The sequence below is a fragment of the Maniola jurtina genome, chromosome 20, assembly GCF_905333055.1.
Source record: "Maniola jurtina chromosome 20, ilManJurt1.1, whole genome shotgun sequence".
Lineage (NCBI taxonomy): Eukaryota > Metazoa > Arthropoda > Insecta > Lepidoptera > Nymphalidae > Maniola > Maniola jurtina.
The window spans coordinates 10,847,617-10,866,159 of NC_060048.1; the positions used below are offsets into that span (position 1 = coordinate 10,847,617).

The 18,543-nt window shown below is 40.0% G+C and overlaps 3 protein-coding genes and 1 pseudogene across 3 annotated transcripts; 1 reads left to right on the top strand and 3 right to left on the bottom strand.

The window, feature by feature from the left end:
* Positions 1-1,955: 1,955 nt before the first annotated feature.
* Positions 1,956-2,924, bottom strand: LOC123875571 (annotated as a pseudogene).
* Positions 2,925-7,945: 5,021 nt separating this feature from the next.
* Positions 7,946-9,171, bottom strand: LOC123875868. The gene is made up of 2 exons (XM_045921925.1): positions 8,040-9,171; positions 7,946-7,998 (listed from the first exon to the last, which is right to left on the bottom strand). Exons 1-2 carry the CDS (start codon positions 8,923-8,925, stop codon positions 7,946-7,948), a joined length of 939 nt encoding a protein of 312 aa, XP_045777881.1. The 5' UTR covers positions 8,926-9,171.
* A 2,506-nt stretch (positions 9,172-11,677) lies between these two features.
* On the bottom strand, positions 11,678-12,432 carry LOC123875869. The gene is made up of 2 exons (XM_045921927.1): positions 11,830-12,432; positions 11,678-11,740 (listed from the first exon to the last, which is right to left on the bottom strand). The coding sequence occupies exons 1-2, from the start codon at positions 12,430-12,432 to the stop codon at positions 11,678-11,680; spliced, it is 666 nt and encodes a 221-aa protein (XP_045777883.1).
* Positions 12,433-14,148: 1,716 nt separating this feature from the next.
* Positions 14,149-17,989, top strand: LOC123875568. Its single transcript, XM_045921470.1, has 2 exons — positions 14,149-14,460; positions 16,352-17,989. Exon 2 carries the CDS (start codon positions 16,374-16,376, stop codon positions 17,739-17,741), a length of 1,368 nt encoding a protein of 455 aa, XP_045777426.1. The 5' UTR covers positions 14,149-14,460; positions 16,352-16,373; the 3' UTR covers positions 17,742-17,989.
* The last annotated feature ends 554 nt before the right edge of the window (positions 17,990-18,543 follow it).

The following is an 18,543-nucleotide window of genomic DNA, read 5'->3' on the forward strand; positions in this document are numbered from 1 at the left end:
CAGCAAGTTAATTTTTGATTCTAAGTTTCCGTTATTCGACACGGTCTGTTCAATAGCCACATTATTCTGGTTCCTTTCCTCTTTACTCTGACCGTAACCCATTGTTGCTCTCGCTAATAGATACGTATATGTACTGTTACTACTTAACAAATGATTTCTATATTATTTAATTAATTAATATATACTACTTGTTACATATTCTGCTCACGTTCGACCTAATTACTGTGTTGCATCTGCTTTACGTTACTGCGTAATATAAAAATATACAATAAAAATACACCATTATTTTTCTGTATTGCCTAACTCATTACTCAGCAAACCGCACTGGTCTAATTATTCTACGGCCGCTACGTGAGGTCTTTGGCGGCATGCAGTTTTCTACCTTATCACTTGGCGTTATAATCGGTTCCTTATACTCACAACGCTCGTCAACCTCGTCGTTTAATATGAATGCAGGCTTCAGTCTGTCTATTGATATATATAACTCCCTATTAGGTAGCTGAATTAAAAAACATTTTTTGTTCCTCTTGATTACCTGGTACGGACCTTGGTACGTGGGTGTTAATGGCTTCCGTACCGCATCATTCCTTACAAACACATGCGTACACTTGTGTAACTCGGGGTGGCAAAACGTCTCTTTAGGATCGGTGCCTTTCCGAGTTACGGGGTTAAAACTATGCAACGTCTTGCGTAATCTGTCCACGAATGTGTACGGGTCATTACCTTTGTACGACGAACTTTCCGCGAAAAAATCGCCAGGTAACCTGATATCATGCCCGTACACCATTTGCGCCGCACTTACCCCTGAATCACTCCTGCATGCTGCTCGGAGACCTAGTAAAACTGTTGGCAACTCCTGTACCCAACACTCGCTACGAATCATTCTTGCTGTAATTGCTGTTTTGAGAGACCTATGCCACCTCTCAACCAACCCATTACTTTGTGGGTGATACGGGGTTGTCCTGATACGTTGCACCCCCATTAATTTCATGAGATTCTGGAACACTTCCGCTTCAAACTGCCTGCCCTGGTCCGAAGTCAGCCATTTTGTTCCCCCGAACCTGCTGCACCACCCTGTATATATTACCTCGGCTACCGTCTCCGCTGTAATGTCCTTGATGGGCAACGCTTCCGGCCATCGTGTGTACCTGTCGACGATGGTAAGTAGGTATCTGTATCCATCTTGTGATGTCGGTAGGGGCCCAACTATATCGACATGTATATGATCGAACCTCTGGCATGGTGGAAAAGACTCTAATTTTGAAAGTGTGTGCCGACTCACCTTGACCTTCTGGCATTCAATGCACGCTTTTGCCCAAGACCTGACATCCCTATTCATATCTTTCCACACGAACCGTTGTGCTACCATCTTGAGGGTTGCCTTAACTCCGGGGTGACTTATATTATGAACCGCTTCAAAAACATGCCTCCTGAACTTCCCTGTTATGTATGGCCTAATACGGTTCCCTGTTACATCACAATAAATGCCTTTACTAACGTTAGGTATGCTTGTTACGTAACGCGGCAATTAATAAGCTTTTTAAAAATTAATAGATTTAATTCACACTTAATAAAATTATATTAAAAATAATAGAACAATAATAACGTTAAGAAACTAATACTAAAGAAACAGAGTAACGATGTAGAATAGAAATGGAAATAGAATGTAAGGATTTTGGGATATCTGGGGTATTTATGCTATTTGGAACTGGAGGGGATAACGAGTGTTCTAAAGGGCGAGGGTGAGATTTGGTTTGTTTGTATAAGCATTTGTTTACAGTATAATTGATTACAAAAATAGACTTATTTACTAATGTGAGTATATGATTAAGGGCTAAAGGTTAGTAACAGTTTAGTACTTATCTCTAATACTAGGTAGTAACAAAAATAGGTAGAATATAGTAGGTATGGTATCTAACAATAGTAGGTATGGAGGTTATCTAACACCTCCCCTCTTAGAATAAAGATCGGGCCTTTGGTGTGCGCGATCTTGGGTTTGTTGTTGGTAGGTCTTCTTCTTCTTCTTCTTCTTCGTCTTCTGAAATTGCATTCGTGTTGATCGTAGCCATTGGAATGGTTTGATGCCGACGAGAGTTGTCGAAACAATTGTTGAAAATTTGAATGCATCCGCTGGGTTGAAGATTTCGATTTGGTTGGTTTCGGTTTTGTAAGCAGAAGCGACGCCAGGGACAGCATTTATATATTAGGAAAATGAGCATTGATGTGCCCAGTGCCATAGCGGCAAAAGAGTATTTGGGATTGGAATAATTGTGATTGAAAGAGTTTTGATGCTCTTTCAGAAGTTGTTTTTGTATTTTGATCTGATCCTTGATGACGTGCAGCGAGTCTAGTGGTATGTTTTTTACTGAGATTGGTTGTAATTCTGGAGGAATTGATTGTTCTAGTATTTCAGGAGTGCAGGCATCTTCAATGTTCACCATTACGATTGGATGAGTGAAGTTGGTGATGGTGTCTTCTTCTGCATTTAATGTTACAAAGGCTGTGTAGAATCTGCATCCTGGGTTTAACGAGATGATCCCAGAGCCAAAGATCTCATGATGTTCGATTTCCTCTCCACATTCAACTACATAAGGGGTTTTAAACCTTAATAGAAATATCCATTGGTTATTCCCATGTGATTAAAAGGTGTCGATATGCGCTGAAAATGTAGTGAGTTCGCAATTCTCTGGAAGTTCTTTGCTTGATGATTGTAAGATCGTTATTTCGCATATAGGTTTGGAGTTGTAGTTATAAACTGGAAGATCTTTGCAGACTCTTGTTTTAGTTGCGAATGTCTTGCATTTCTCCAAGAAGCTCGTAGTGATGTAGCGTTGCCGCGTAGTGGAAGTGGCAAGGTATGTATGCTCAGGGAATAGGGTAGAGTAATATGAGGAATTGGGATGTTTGATGGGAATAGAATACATATGATATAAATTGAATTTTTTTTGTTTTTTACTAAAGGGAATTCTAATACATATACAAGTTTGTTGAGGTAAATGTAAGAGGTAAGTGTCGTGGATTCTAGAATGTTGTGAATGTTTTGTAGTGTTATAGGGAGGACTAAATTATTATTAATTCTTAGGTGGTTTGTTGCTGAAAGTTCTTTATAGATTCGCAAAGTTGAGATGATAGAAGGGTGGATTGCTGCCGATTTTATAAACAATATACTCATGATAATTTCATCTAATTCTTTCTCCAAAGAAAAGACGGATTCGAGAATTTGAATGGAGACAGTTGAAATTTGTTCGGAAACCTTTAAATCAAAAATGAGTTTATTATAAAGATGTAAAGTTTGTATAAGAATATGTAAAATATAAATTTAAGTAAAGATAGAATTGTAAAACTAAAGTATGGGTTATTCATGATTTCAGCGAGTTTGGTATTGAATTGTTGTGTTTCATTATTTGGTTGATTTTGTTGGATAGGATTGGCCACACCAAATGATGCGACCTGAAAAATATTATTTTAATTGTATAACTATTTTATGTAAAAATCTATCTAAAACTATCTAATATATAAATTAAAATTAGGCATCAAGTTGATTATTACAATCTTGTAACGGTCTTAAGCGATTGCCGTGAACTAATTGGTTTTTACCAGATTTCCTTATAATGTAATTTTCGTTAAATCCTTTTCTTGCAATTTCGTATGGTCCTTCCCATTTGCTATCTAGGTTATTAGGATTTGGGACGCGGAGCATTACTTTATCGCCTAATTGAAAATCGGCTATGTTTTTGATGTTGTTGTCGTAACGTGTTTTAGCTCTATCTTTCATGCTGTTAAGGTTTCTTTGAGCAATGTCACGAGAGATTTTAAGACGTTCGTTAAGGTCGTTGAGGTAGTCACTTGTTGTGTACTCACGTGAGTCTTTAAGGGTATAAAGCAAACGAGGTTTATATCCAAATAGGAGTTCATGAGGTGTGAAGCCTGTGGACTGATTCAGTGAGGTATTATGGCACATTATTGCAAGTGGTACTATTTGATCCCAATTGTGGGACTTCTTCGTTGAGTACATACGTATGTGATCTCTAAGTACTGCATGGAATCGTTCTAATGCGCCGTTGGTCTGTGGATGATACGCTGTGCTGAACGTGTGTTGTGAGCCTAGAAGTTTCATTAGCTGTTTCAGGATATTATTGACAAATTCACCACCCTGGTCTGAATGAAAACGTTTTGGGATGCCATAATGTTGGCAGAAGGTTAGAAGGGATTTAGCGATAGTGATTGCTTGTTTATCGGGAATGGGATAAGCTTGAACGAATCTAGTTAGGTCGTCTTGTAAAGTCAGTATGTATTTGTTAGAGTCACCTGTAATGTCAGAGTAAGAAACTAAATCAATTGTAACTCGTTCGAATGGTTCTGTAGAAGAGGTTGTTATAACCATGGGAGCTTTGTATGTTTTTCTTTGTATTTTACCACGTTGACATGTCATACAGTTATTAACATAGTCTTTTATAGTGTCAGTCATACCATTCCAAAAATATTCGGATCTGATTTTACGTGTCGTTTCTACTATTCCTCTGTGTCCTGATAAAGGGTCATCGTGAAATGATTTTAAAATTTCAGGGATTTCTTCTGGGGTTGGATGTTTGACTTTATTTTCACAAATCGTTATTTCACAGTCATAGGAGTCAGCTAAGTATGCGGTGATGTGTAGTTGTTCGTTACCTTGTAATTTACATGTCGGGTCATTTTTGAGATCTGGGACGAAAAGTGATTTGGAATTATGGTGATGTAAACAACTTAGAAGAGTTTTGAAGTAACTTTCAGAATCCCAAGAGTCGAAATGTGTTGGCCTTGTACAACCGAAAAACATATTTTGTTTGTTATTTGAAACTACTAAATCGACGTCGTAAAGTGTTTTGGGTTTTTCTAAATATGGGTCTACTTGAGAACATGTTGAGATTGCAGTGTTAAAAAGGTCGTTCTTATCTGAGAGTTCACATGAAATGGGAATAAATATGTCTTTATGTCTGTCATCTAAGAGATTGTCTGGAGAGATATGGAGGTTTGGAGTGTCGAAGCTATAAGTGGAGTTTTCAAAAAAATGTGAGTAATTGATTTGGAGATAATCTTCTGAGAATACTTCAGTAGGTTTTGGATTTTGAGTAGAATTTGAAATATCGTCATCGTCGAGTGTTAGGTCTACAACATTAGTGTTCATGACAGGGGGTCGTGAAAGTGCATCGGCGTTTGTGTTACTTTTACCTGCTTTATAAATGACTTCGTAGTCAAATTCTTCTAGTTTTAGTCTCCATCTAACGAGACGACTACCTGGGTCTTTTATAGAAAATAACCATGTAAGTGGTTTATGGTCAGTCACAATTTTGAATTTTCTACCGAATAGATAAGGGCGGAAATGTTTGACGGCCCAAACGATTGCCAATAATTCGCGCTCTATAGTGGAATAATTTGATTCAGCTTTATTAAGTGTACGAGATGCATAGGCTATAGGTAGATCTTTGCCTATTGGCCCTTGAGAGAGAACTGCGCCGATGGCGTGTATTGAAGCATCAGTGGTTAAAACAAATTCTTTTGTAAAGTCAGGATATTGCAGTATAGGTGGGTTAATTAGCAGGTTTTTACATTCTTCAAATGCTTTTTGTTGCGTTTCGCCCCAAATGAAAGGTGTGTCTTTTTTGAGAAGACTAGTAAGTGGTTTAGTTATTTTGCTAAAGTTTGAGATGAATCGTCGGTAATAGCCTGTAAGACCTAGAAATGCTTTTATATCTTTGCAACATTTTGGAACTGGAAAATCTTTGACTGCTTGGATTTTGTCTGGATTGGGTTTTACGCCTTCGCTAGAAATAATGTGACCTAGGTACGCTACTTCACGTCTTAAGAATTCGCATTTGTCAGGTTGGACTTTGAGTTCGTATTTTTGGAGCCTAGAAAATACTTCACGAAGTTTTTGTTCGTGTTCTTGTAGGCTTGATGCGAAAACAACAATATCATCTAGGTATACGAAGCATCTTTCACCTTGTAATCCGCAGAGTACGGAATCCATTACACGTTGAAAGGTGGCAGGAGCATTTTTAAGACCAAAAGGCATTCTTTTGTATTCATAATGACCATAGGGTGTGTTAAATGCTGTTTTAGGAATGTCTTCGGGTTCGACTTCGAGTTGATGGAATCCTGAGGCAAGATCTAAGGTAGTAAAGTATTGAGAGTGTCCTAGTTTATCTAGAATGTCAGTGATGTTAGGAAGTGGATAGCTGTCACCTACAGTTATGTCGTTTAGTTTGCGGTAATCTATGACTAAACGCCATTTTTGTTTCCCAGAGGCGTCAAGTTTTTTAGGAACAACCCAGATTGGGCTACTCCAAGGGGATGAACTAGGTTGAATTATATCTTGGTCTAACATTTTCTGGACTTGAGTCTTAACTTCATTTTCGTGAACTTGTGGGAATCTATAAGTCTTAGTATGAACGGGTTTGTCAGAGGTTGTAGGTATTCGATGTTTCGTGTGGTTGCTGAATGTGAGAGAATCGCCTTCAATAAAGAATATGTCTGAAAATTCGGAAACTATTTTGTCTAAAGATTCTGATTCTTCGGGATTTAGATGTTCTTTTCTTATTAACTGCATAACTTTTCTTTGACGGTCTAAAGAGTTCATGTTGTTAATCGTTATAGGTTCTTGGGATGTGTTGTTGTTTGTAACACTATAATCATTAGCATTAAATGGAACCGCATTAATAATAGGCGTAGTGATTATCTCGTCGTTTTTGTTAGCATTTACACAAGTGATATAGAATGAGTTGTTTGTGACATTTACTAATGCGTTAGGAATAACGATGCCATTAGCTAATATTTGTTTATCAATAATAGCTGTGCCCGAGTCAATGTTATTTGTTTTGCATCTAATTATGGTTTCCGTTCGGCTTGCAAGAAATTGTTTATTTGGACCGTAATTAGCGGCGGGTTCGTTTAAATAATGAAGCTTATAGGTTTTATCACGTATGCGCATTGTTTTCGATTTTATGTAAAGATTGGCGTTAAACTGAGTCATGAAGTCGTTACCTAAAATGCCATCTGCTTTTAGGTTCAAATTGGCTATATGAAACTTAAACTTTGGGAAGTTGTCTAGAGAAACTTCCGCTGAGCCGAAACTGGTGGTTGATGCGTTCGAGCTAGAAATGCCTATTATTGAGACTTTGTCTAGGTTATTCAGTTGAGCTGTGCCTATTTTGTCTCGTCTCAATATAGATATTCCTGCGCCAGTGTCAATTAATAGAGTTACGGGTCGATTTTCTATTTGGAATGTGCAATGTAATAAGTTCTCGGGAGGTACGTCATTTAGAGGTGATACGGAGTAGGATTGAATAGGGTTTGGATTAGTAGAAATAGTATTTTGATGTTTTCGATTAGGTTTAGGTTTAGGTTTTGAATGGTATCGTGATTTGGTAGACTTTCGAGGAGATTTCGTAGGAATAGTTGGATCGACATGTTTTTTTGAGAGATTGGTGGAATCAGTGGAAATGGTAGGCTTGGTTAAGTTGGTGGAAATAGTAGATTTGTTAGAGGTAGTAGGTTTTGCAGAAATGGTAGATTTAGTATTGTTGAAAGATTCGGAGTTTGTAATTTCATCAGTACTGCGGGTTTGGGGCTGGTTACCCTGTTCGTGAGTTACCGATTTTGATTGAAATTCAGATACAGTGTTCGAGGATATTGAATTTTGATTGGTTTGCGTAGATGCATCTTTGTATTGTCTCCGATAGACTGGCGATGCGTCGTTGATTTCTTTAGAGGCAGTTATATTGTGTCCCCGATGGACTGGATTTTGGGAACTGCGACTAAGGCTTTGTTTGTGCAGAGTAGGTCTGCTTACCATTCGAGTTGGAGATTTTCTAGGTTCAAACTCGATGTCGGGGTTTGGATCATTGAGCAGGAGGCTGAAGCGATTTCCGACGAGCTGCTCATCTCGTTGGTCGCTTCCTCGTTTAAATTATTTGCATAAGCTGGAGGAGCTGGTAGAGCACGTTGCATTAGTGGACGTGTCTGTGCCGAAGGGGCTGGTAAGGCTCGTTGTGTTGACGGGCGTGTTTGTGCCAGGGAGGCTGGTAGCGAGTTTTGTATGAGGGGGTTCGGCTGAATATTGTTGCGCAAGTTATTGTTATATGCTCTTTTACGACATTCAGATATTAGATGACCTGGATTTTTGCAATAGTTACAGATTTTCGGACTTGATGGGTATGAATTATAAGTTGCACGGGGATTAGGAACGATTTGAGTTCGTTGTGAGCTGGGTTTATGTTGATTTGTGTTATTTTTAAATAAAGATTGCCTAGCTGTGTTCATAGCTCGTATTTTTTCTTCTTCTATGGCAAAACGCCCAGCTAAAGTTAGGTTTTGGAAACCTCGCGTTCTTAACATTGTACCTATTTCGGAGCTAAGGCCGTTCACGAAGACGCTTAAGGCTGTCTCTTCGGTTGTTGCCATCCGACCTAATAACGTACTGTCTTTGATTTCGGTGTTCAATTTTTCAATTATTTTGCTTCGGCATAAGTCGACTCTGTGGAAGAAGTCGGTTATGCTTTCAGCTGGTTTTTGGAACATTGACTGCAGTTCTAAATTGAGATGTGAAATCGTCTTGACGTTGGAGAATTTCTCAATAAGATAGGACTTAAGGTCTTCCCATGAAGTATATTGTCTAGAGTGGACATCGGAAGCACATGTACCCGTTATATTATTGAGTGCATAGACGAGTAGGATTTGTTCCTTCTCGGCGTCAGCTAGAAGGAATGCAGAATCACAAGACCGGACAAATCTGTAAACTTGTTGTGTTTCTGCGGTGTCGAATGTTGGGATGAGTTTTAATAACGTGTTAATTTCTAGTGACATTGTGTTTGTGTCGTGTATTGGTGATTGAGATAAGCTGGGATATAGAGACTTGGTGTATGGTTCGTTTTTGATGGATTTAGGCATATAGAAATAGAATAAAATAGATATAAAATAGTACACAAGGAAAAATAGGAATTGAGCAGACAAATTAAGCCACTTACCACAGTAACATCAAAATGAGGAGCATTGCGTTCGGCGACTCTTGTCAAAAGCTTGCGGCTACCGTACGTTTTGAGCTATTTTCTCTCGACGCACGTTCTGGTCGTCTTATAATTTGCACAATTAATGTAATTATTACGCAATTATCCTACCGACTGCGCCAAAATTGTTACGTAACGCGGCAATTAATAAGCTTTTTAAAAATTAATAGATTTAATTCACACTTAATAAAATTATATTAAAAATAATAGAACAATAATAACGTTAAGAAACTAATACTAAAGAAACAGAGTAACGATGTAGAATAGAAATGGAAATAGAATGTAAGGATTTTGGGATATCTGGGGTATTTATGCTATTTGGAACTGGAGGGGATAACGAGTGTTCTAAAGGGCGAGGGTGAGATTTGGTTTGTTTGTATAAGCATTTGTTTACAGTATAATTGATTACAAAAATAGACTTATTTACTAATGTGAGTATATGATTAAGGGCTAAAGGTTAGTAACAGTTTAGTACTTATCTCTAATACTAGGTAGTAACAAAAATAGGTAGAATATAGTAGGTATGGTATCTAACAATAGTAGGTATGGAGGTTATCTAACATGCTAACACGTTCCAACTTAAGACTGCTTACATTGCAATCGTTTCGTAACCGCATGACCTCATCGCTTACCTCCTGGTCCCTAGCTAATTCCTCGTAATCGATTACCGTTGGGAAAACAATGGTCTCTATTCTCGATAATGCGTCCGCGACCGGGTTCTGATTTCCGGTGATATGTTGTATATCGCTGGTAAATTCGCTAATATACAACAATTGCCTGACTCTCCTTGGGGTCTCTTTTTCTGAACTTACTTTAGTTAGTGCAAAAGTTAACGGTTTATGATCCGTAAATACTGTCAGTTGCCGTCCCTCGATCATATTCTTAAAATGTGTGATAGCCATGTAGATCGCTAGTAACTCTCGATCGTACGTGCTATACTTGCGTTGCGCATCGGATAGTCGCTTGGAAAAATAGCCTAAGGGCTTCCACACACTGTTGACTTTCTGTTGCAACACCGCGCCTACACACGTATCTGACGCGTCTGTCATGAGCGCTAAAGGAACGTTAGAAATTGGGTGCGACAATGTAACGGCGCTTTTGAGGCTTACCTTACATTGTTCGAATGCTTTCTCTGCCTCGCTGTTCCAATTGATTTTTGTCTTATCGTGCTTTTTCGCGTTATGCAGAAAACTATTAAGATGCGCATGGTGTTGAGCTGCATTTGGTAAATGAGACCTGTAGAAATTTACCATTCCTAAAAATCGTCGGAGCTGTTCAATATTTTCGGGCTTAGGGTAGTCTGCGATCGCCTTAATTTTATCGGGCAACGGACTGATGCCCTCTCGGGTTACCGCGTATCCTAAGAATTCTATTTCGTTGCGACCAAACGAACACTTGCTCGCGTTTATTGTAATGCCTACTCTATCGAAACGCTCACAAATTAACCTAACATGCTCTCTATGAATTTCTTCCGTTTCACTCGCTATAATGACGTCATCGATGTAACAAAACAACGCCGATTTTTCGCCGGCTGTTCCCTTGATGTATTCGATCCCTTGCAAAACTGTATGGTCCATGAATCTCTGAAACGTCTGTGCCGCATTTCTTAAGCCAAAGGTCATGCGAGGGAATTCGAATAAACCAAATGGGGTAATGATCGCCGTTTTCTCTATATCTTCCGGGTTAACTAAAATATTGTGGAAGGCTCTATTAACATCAATTTTAGAAAAAAAATTCTTACCTGTTAAACAGTACGTGAAGTCCTGTAGTCTCGGTACTGGGTAGCGGTCTGGTTTCGTTATCGCGTTGAGGCGTCTGTAGTCACCGCAAGGACGGATTTGCCCGTCTTTCTTCGGGACCACGTGTAGCGGACTGGCCCACTCGCTCTTTGATGGGCGGCATATACCTATTTCCTGCATTTTTCTAAACTCTTCTTTAACTAACCTATATCTATCTGGGGGCAACGGTCTCGCTTTAGCATAAACAGGCGGGCCGGAGGTCTCTATATAATGGTACACATTATGCTCAGCCTGGTCTAAGTTCTCCTTAAAATTAAGTGGTTTAGTAATGTTGGGGAAAGTGGACAGAATATCATGATATTGCATTTTACTATCGAATGTACTAATCGACGCATCGTTACACTTAACTAGCGGTCCTGCTACCGTTAACCCTGTGACTTTGTCAATTATTTTCTTTGAGCTAAGGTCTACTATAAGCTGGAAATGGCTCAAGAAATCTGCACCCAATATTGGTTGACTTACGTTCGCAATTACAAAACTCCACTTAAATGCTCTTCTTAAACACAAATTTAACTCTAAAGTTATTGTCCCAAATGTTTTTATCTCTGAGCCGTTCGCAGCGAACAACTTATATGACTCACTGTTTTTAATATATTGTTTACTCACTTTTGAGGCTGGAATCACACTAATATTAGCCCCTGTGTCCACCAAAAAACGTAAAGCATTTTTCACATCAAATACACTGAGACGGTGATTGTCCAAAACAGCGACAGAACTCTGCGTCTCACCTGAGCCTGCCGCGCCTAGTTTTCCGACCTGCCCTTCCAACTGCACGGCTGCTCGCACCTTTTCGCTCTGGATCCGAACTTGTAGTGGAAGTGACATAACCAATCCGGACTAGCTGGGCTCCGCCTTGGCGAGCCTGCCCTGGTCGGTCTGCCTCTTGAGCTGGATCGACCTCTGGGAAATCCTCGATTACCCCTGCTCCTACCGACTTCCTCACGTAGCGCCGCTATCTCTGTCATCATTTTGTTTATCTGTTGCATCACCTCACTGCCCGTCCTTTCCGGTGTCTCGCTGCTTACCGCTGCCGTCTCTCCCGTGATTGGCTGCATATTCTCCATCACTTTGTCTGCGATGGCGGCTAGGTTGTCTACTTGTTGGTCTTGACTAGCTGCGAGCACTGTCTTCACGGGTACCGGCAGTCTTGTTATCCATAGATTCTTCACCGTCTCATCGCTAGCCTTGCTGTTTCTTGCCAGCTCCTTCATCCTGCGCAGGAGCTGTGATGGTTTTTGAGTGCCCAAATCTAACTCTCCAACCAGCCTCTGGAATTGTCGCTCCGGTGACTCCTCATAAACTTGTAACAGCCGTTCTTTTAACACTTGGTATTTATTTGTTTCAGGTGGGCTGTAAATGATATCAGCTACCTGCTGAAGCGCCTCGCGATTTAATTTCGATACAACCAACTGGAAACGGCACTCGTCTCCCTGCTTCTGAGGGGCTATGGTCGCCTCAAATTGGGCGAACCAAAGTCTAGGCATCTCTCTCCAAAACTCGGGTATTCTTGCCGACACAGAGATACTTGCCATACCTTCTTCCACTTTCATAACCTGCGGCGCACCCTTCTGAGGCGAGCCTATCGGGTTCATTGTGCTTGAATTACCGTACGACGACCAGGTTGCGCTTTGTTCAGCTGCGGGGTCACCACTGTTGTGTCACTTATTACTGATTCAATTAAACTCAGACTTCACCGTAGATCATGTATTTAATTTACATAGCAACAACAGAGCTTATCTACTTGTTCGCGCCGCTAGGATGTGTGCGTACCTATATATATGTGTCGAGTGACGTGCCGCGTATAAAGTGCTCAAATGAGAACCCCGACATTCGAAATGCGGTCAGATAGACAGCTACGCGCGGCCTGTGTGTCCACCATGTTACCTATTCTCAATTCTGTACAGTAGTAATATAATGCTTTAAACATCATTAGTTGTTATTCGAGCTTGTTCGACACCTATCCTGAACAAGAAATGGCGACCGTGACAGGACCTGCAATTTCGGACAACGAAGTTTTGGCGAAGAAATCCACTTGCATCTAAAGTGCCACGCCACGCTTCATAACGAGACAACGATCCGCAAGCCGACTTCGATCGAAGACTTGGATCTTGTGTTGTGTCTACCTATTCAGCCGACGAGGTCTACAGCAGTTTGGAAGATCGAGAACCGGCAAGGAGCATCAAGCAATGGACGTGGCCTGTTAAATCGAGTGAGCCAGTTCCTTTTCTTTGTCCCTAATTTGTCCCCTTCAGTCTGTGCAGGCAATGAATTTAGACTCTAAAGGCATAAAATATTTTCTATTATGTGCATAAATCAATGTAATAGTGAATATTAAGCCTACATCTAGTCTAATTGCATATAGAATCTTTAAAATCATTAAGATTACCTACCCATCTATTTTATGGCTGTGCATAACAACCTAGTGCTTTCGTAAGTGCCTTTACCTAAATAAACATTTATTTTAGGACTTCTTTGCTTACGAAGCTAATAAGCACTGTCTTTCAAGCTTAATTGCCTTAAAATAACAATTAAGTTAATCCAAACTGTGGGTGATCTATACTTACCAACCTAGTGCTTTCGTAAGTGCCTTTACCTAAATAAACATTTATTTTAGGACTTCTTTGCTTACGAAGCTAATAAGCACTGCCTTTAAAACTTATTTACCTAATGTAAATAATCTATAGGTACCTAATTACCTACCTAGTGCTTTTCGTGAGTGCCTATACCTAAATAAACATTTATTTTAGGACTTCTTTGCTTACGAAGCTAATAAGCACTGCCTTTGAAATTTATTTTCCTAATAATAACAATTAAGTTCCAACTGTGAACACTGAACATCTATAATTACCTACCTAGTGCCTTTCGTAAGCGCCTTCATACCTAAATAAGAATTTATTTGTGGACTTCTTTGCTTACGAACCCAATAAGCACCTATCTTTAAATTTTATTTGGTTTAAAACAACAGTTAAATGCCAAACTTGTTAAAATATACCTAAGTAACTACTTACTTATTTTGTTTTACGCCTCATTTGCAAGGCTTAGATCCATTTTACTCATTCTTTATTTAAATTGCTATTTACATGCAAACATTAACGCAATTATAAGTAAATTAAACCTAAAACTCAATTCTATCTACCTACTTATTTTTATTGTTTACGAGTTACGACTACAGTGTTGCGTAATATCAATTTCAGCGACTCAGCGCTTCCTTTCGAACAACGTCTACGCGTACGGTGCATCTACAAGCGCGCTTGCAGCGGCTGAATTTGCATCGTGCGACCTTGATCGTAGTCGCGAGCCTGCCTCTCACCGGCCGGCTCGAGTCAACACATCGAAGTATAGGAGCGTATCGTACCTACCATTTTATATTTTATTAATAACACAGTAACACTACTTAATTAAAATGTCGCTAAGCGAACAGAGTCTTGATACTAACCTTAGAGAATTAACAGCAAAACGTAGCTCATTTAAAGGCCGACTCACTAAGTTTAAAAATAACTTAGACATTTTGTCTAGTGGCAAGTCGATTTCGCCAGTCGAAGTCAGCAAATTATCAATTAAATTAAGCCGATTTGAAACATTGTTTACGGATTTCGATGAGCTACAAACGCAAATAGAGGTTCTTAATGTAGAAAACTTAGACGCGGAATTAAATATTCGCGAAACTATTGAGCAAGACTTTTGCTATTGCATCGCGACTGCCCAGCAATTAATTGATACGAATTCTACTCCAAAGAAACAAAATAATTCATCGCATTCTTGTCATGATCACGACGAATGCGACGGGTTGTTGGGTTTTAAGTTACCAACTATTAAAATTTCAAACTTTGATGGTTCTTATTACAAATGGCTGGAATTTAAGGACACCTTTGTGTCTCTAGTCCATGATAATACTAGAATAAAAGATATACACAAGTTTTATTATTTGAATTCATACCTAGAAGGAGAGGCCGCCCGCGTGATAAGTAATTTGGAAGTAAGTGATAAAAATTATAGTAAGGCATGGCAGCTTCTCTGCGAGCGTTATGATAATAAGCGCCAATTGATAAATAATCACTTAAAGGCTTTGCTCAGTGTAGATACGGTTCGCGAAACCGAGAAATCTTTTCGTTTTATTATAGACCATGTCACTAAAAACTTACGTGCCCTTCACACATTAGGGTTGCCTACTGAAAGTTGGGACATGCTTATAATTTTTCTTATTTCCCAAAAGCTAGACCCCACCACAAGTTTGAAGTGGGAAGAAAGCAGAAGCTCATTGAAGGACATCCCTACACTAGATGATTTCTTCCAATTTATAAAAAATAGGGCAGATGTATTTGAAACAATTAAAAGTAAACGTCGCAGTTCCATAGAACCCTCACCAAAGGGTAAAAGGGAGTTTACTAAATCATTCTCAGCGACCAGTTCACCTTCTAAATCTAAAGTTAATTTTGTCTGTCCAGTTTGTAAAGGTAAACATCGTATTTACGAGTGCTTGACCTTCAAGAATAAATCTCCAGAAGATAGATCTGCACTCGTATCTTCTCTAAATCTTTGCCGGAATTGCCTCCGCAAGGACCACAGCGTGGACCAGTGCCGCCTGCCTGGTGGTGGCTGTAAGACTTGTAACCAACGGCACAATTCCCTGATCCACGTCAACGTCTCCGAAAGTGAAGAAGAACCAGCACTAGAGACTGTTACCATGTCATCCACGTCGGTGACTGAAGTTCTACTATGCACCGCACTAGTTGATTTGTTTAATCCGACCACTAATGAAAGGGTCACAGTGCGTGCTCTTCTTGACAGCGGAAGCCAGTCCTCATTCTTGACCACAGCTGTCAAACAAAGTCTTGGCTTACCTTCTCAAAAAATCGATACCAAGATCATTGGTATCGGTGACACCAAACTAAATGTTTTATCAGAACGATGTTTAGTCCACATTAAATCAAAACATTCCTCTTTCAATACGACTATATCTTGTCTAGTTTTGCCTAAGCTCACCGGTCAGCTGCCTAAGATTTCCTTTGATATTACAAGATTGAACATTTCAAATTTTCAGCTGGCGGATCCAACATTTAACATTCCCTCTGATATTGATGTTATTCTGGGCGCAGAGCTGTTCTGGTGTATCATTGGCACTGAACAGCATTCTCTTGGTGAGCATTACCCTATTTTGCGTAGCTCCAAGTTAGGATGGCTAATAGCCGGTCCTATAGGCCCTAGTAAAAAGGCACATAAATCGAAGCCTGCTCAAGAAACTTTTTGCAACTTAGTTAGTTGCGACTCAGATTTATCTAACGAAATTACCAAATTTTGGGAACTTGAGAAAGTGCCTATAAAGACCATCTATACAGAAGAGGAACGTCTTTGCGAACAGCATTTTCTCCAAAACACTTTCCTCTGTGATGATGGCTATTTTTGCGTAAAAATCCCGCTTCGTTGTGACAAGGATTGTTTAGGGAATTCTTATGCATTGGCAGGAAGAAGTATTTTTAACCTTGAAGGGCGCGTCAATAAACAGCCTTTACTCAAGCAATCATATGTAGAATTCATGAGGGAGTATGCAGACCTTAAGCATTTATCTGTATACGACAAACCCCTATCAGAATCTTCATTTTATCTGCCTCATCATCCAGTTCTTCTAAAACTAACCAGTAAATCGACTATCACTGAAATTTCTGAACTCAATTCCCATGCCCCTACATCGCAGAACCCAGCTTATTTAGTTACACGTGGTGTGCAGCCCTCTTGCGTGAATCGATGTAGGTTATGGTGGCATGGACCAACTTACCTTTTAGAGCCAGAAGCGTCTTGGCCCTCACAAGAACATAGAATTAAAAACCTACCTGAAATCAAAGCACTCGCAGTGGAGGCCCAGGAACCTTCCTTTGATTTAACAAGAATTTCAAGATTGCCTATTTTACAACGCATTTATGCCTGGGTGCTTCGATGTATCAATAACGTAAGAAAGTCCAAAAATAAGTTGGCTGGTCTATTGCAAGCTTCCGAACTTGATAATTCCATGTGTGCTCCAGTGAAGGTTTCACAAGGTCAGTCTTTTGCAAACGAATTGACACTTTTGTCTAGCAATAAGCAGTTTAAAGCAAATTCACTTCTATCTTCATTGGACACCGTTATTGATGCAAAGGGTATACTCCGCGTAGGTGGCCGTCTTTCTATGTTCGATTTTAATTACGACAAAAAATGTCCAATTTTATTATATGCTGACAGTCATCTAACTAGGATTTTATTTCATAACGAGCGTGATCGTCTAAAATCTGGGGAGTTTCAAGACTCTGTACAAGACTTTGTATTCAAACAGAATATTGAGTTTGAGTTCTCCCTCGTATACGCTCTTAACTTCAGTGTTTTGTGGGAGGCCGGCATAAAGGCAACCAAATTTCATCCAAAAGGAGTAATGGGCACAACCAACTTAACTTTCGAGGAATTATCTTCATTGTTTGCACAGGTTGAGGCGATCCTCAACAGCCGGCCCCTCTGTCCTCTCAGTCCTTCCCCCAATGATCTCCAGTGTCTCACACCCGGGCACTTTCTGATTGGCAGGCCACTCATGTCCTTGCCGAGTCCACCTCTACAAGAAATCAACACCAACCGACTCGACCGATTTCAACGGCTGGAGCAGGCGCACCAGCACTTTTGGAAACGATGGACTAACGTTTATGTGGCCGAACTACAAAAGCGCACGAAGTGGCGCACAAGGTGTACAACATTGAAGGTACACGACCTAGTTTTGCTGAAGGAACCAAGCGCGCCACCACTCTGCTGGCGCCTTAGCAGAGTGACACAACTGCATCCCAGCGCTGATGACGTGCCCCGCGTTGCAGACATCTCCACCGCTCAGGGCATTGTGCGACGGGCCCTTAATCGGATCTGCCTGTTGCCAACTTCTTGCTCTTGAAAGAATCTTTCAAGGGCCGGGAGGATGTTCGCGCCGCTAGGATGTGTGCGTACCTATATATATGTGTCGAGTGACGTGCCGCGTATAAAGTGCTCAAATGAGAACCCCGACATTCGAAATGCGGTCAGACAGACAGCTACGCGCCGCCTGTGCGTCCACCATGTTACTTATTCTCAATTCTGTACAGTAGTAATAAAATGCTTTTTAAACAACATTAGTTGTTATTCGAGCTTGTTCGACACCTATCCTGAACACTACTTATAAACTATGTACATGACCAACCGAGTTGGTAGGCGCCAACCAACTGCCCGACTCTGCCGCGCGCCGGCGGCTCATTCCATTTTACTTACATCAGCCCTTTTAGTCCCCCACACTATTATCTATCTATATCTATACTGATAAATAAAATTGTAGTGTCTGTCTGTTATTTCGAAATAACTACCTCATAAATATGGTTATTTGAACGGTACCATAACTGAATCACACGTTTTCAAATTTTTTGTCTGTTTGAATGTCTGTCTGTTTGAACGGGCTAATCTTCGGAACAACTAAACCAATTTTGACGGGATTTTCACAGACAGACATTTTGGAAGATTGACCAGGGAGTAATATAGGCTAATTTTTCACCGACTTTCAAAAAGGGAGTTGTGTTTTTCTATATAATATGTACACCGAAATCTCCGAGATTTCTGAACCGATTTGCGTTTTTTTTAATCGATAGAGGAACTTTACGAGATCGTTCCATAAAAAATTTGGATTCCAACTCCTTAATCCTGATGCTGCAGGGGATCTGATCAATTTA

Excerpts from the sequence above, each read along its gene's own strand:
- LOC123875868 (XM_045921925.1), bottom strand. The coding sequence starts at position 8,925 with ATGCCTAAATCCATCAAAAACGAACCATACACCAAGTCTCTATATCCC. Across the intron at positions 7,999-8,039 it reads AGCCTCCCTGGCACAAACAC|ACACGTCCACTAATGCAACG; the intron begins GCCCGTCAACAC and ends CCTTCGGCACAG.
- LOC123875568 (XM_045921470.1), top strand. The coding sequence starts at position 16,374 with ATGAGGGAGTATGCAGACCTTAAGCATTTATCTGTATACGACAAACCC.
- LOC123875869 (XM_045921927.1), bottom strand. The coding sequence starts at position 12,432 with ATGAACCCGATAGGCTCGCCTCAGAAGGGTGCGCCGCAGGTTATGAAA. Across the intron at positions 11,741-11,829 it reads CGGAAAGGACGGGCAGTGAG|AGGTCGATCCAGCTCAAGAG; the intron begins GTGATGCAACAG and ends AGGATTTCCCAG.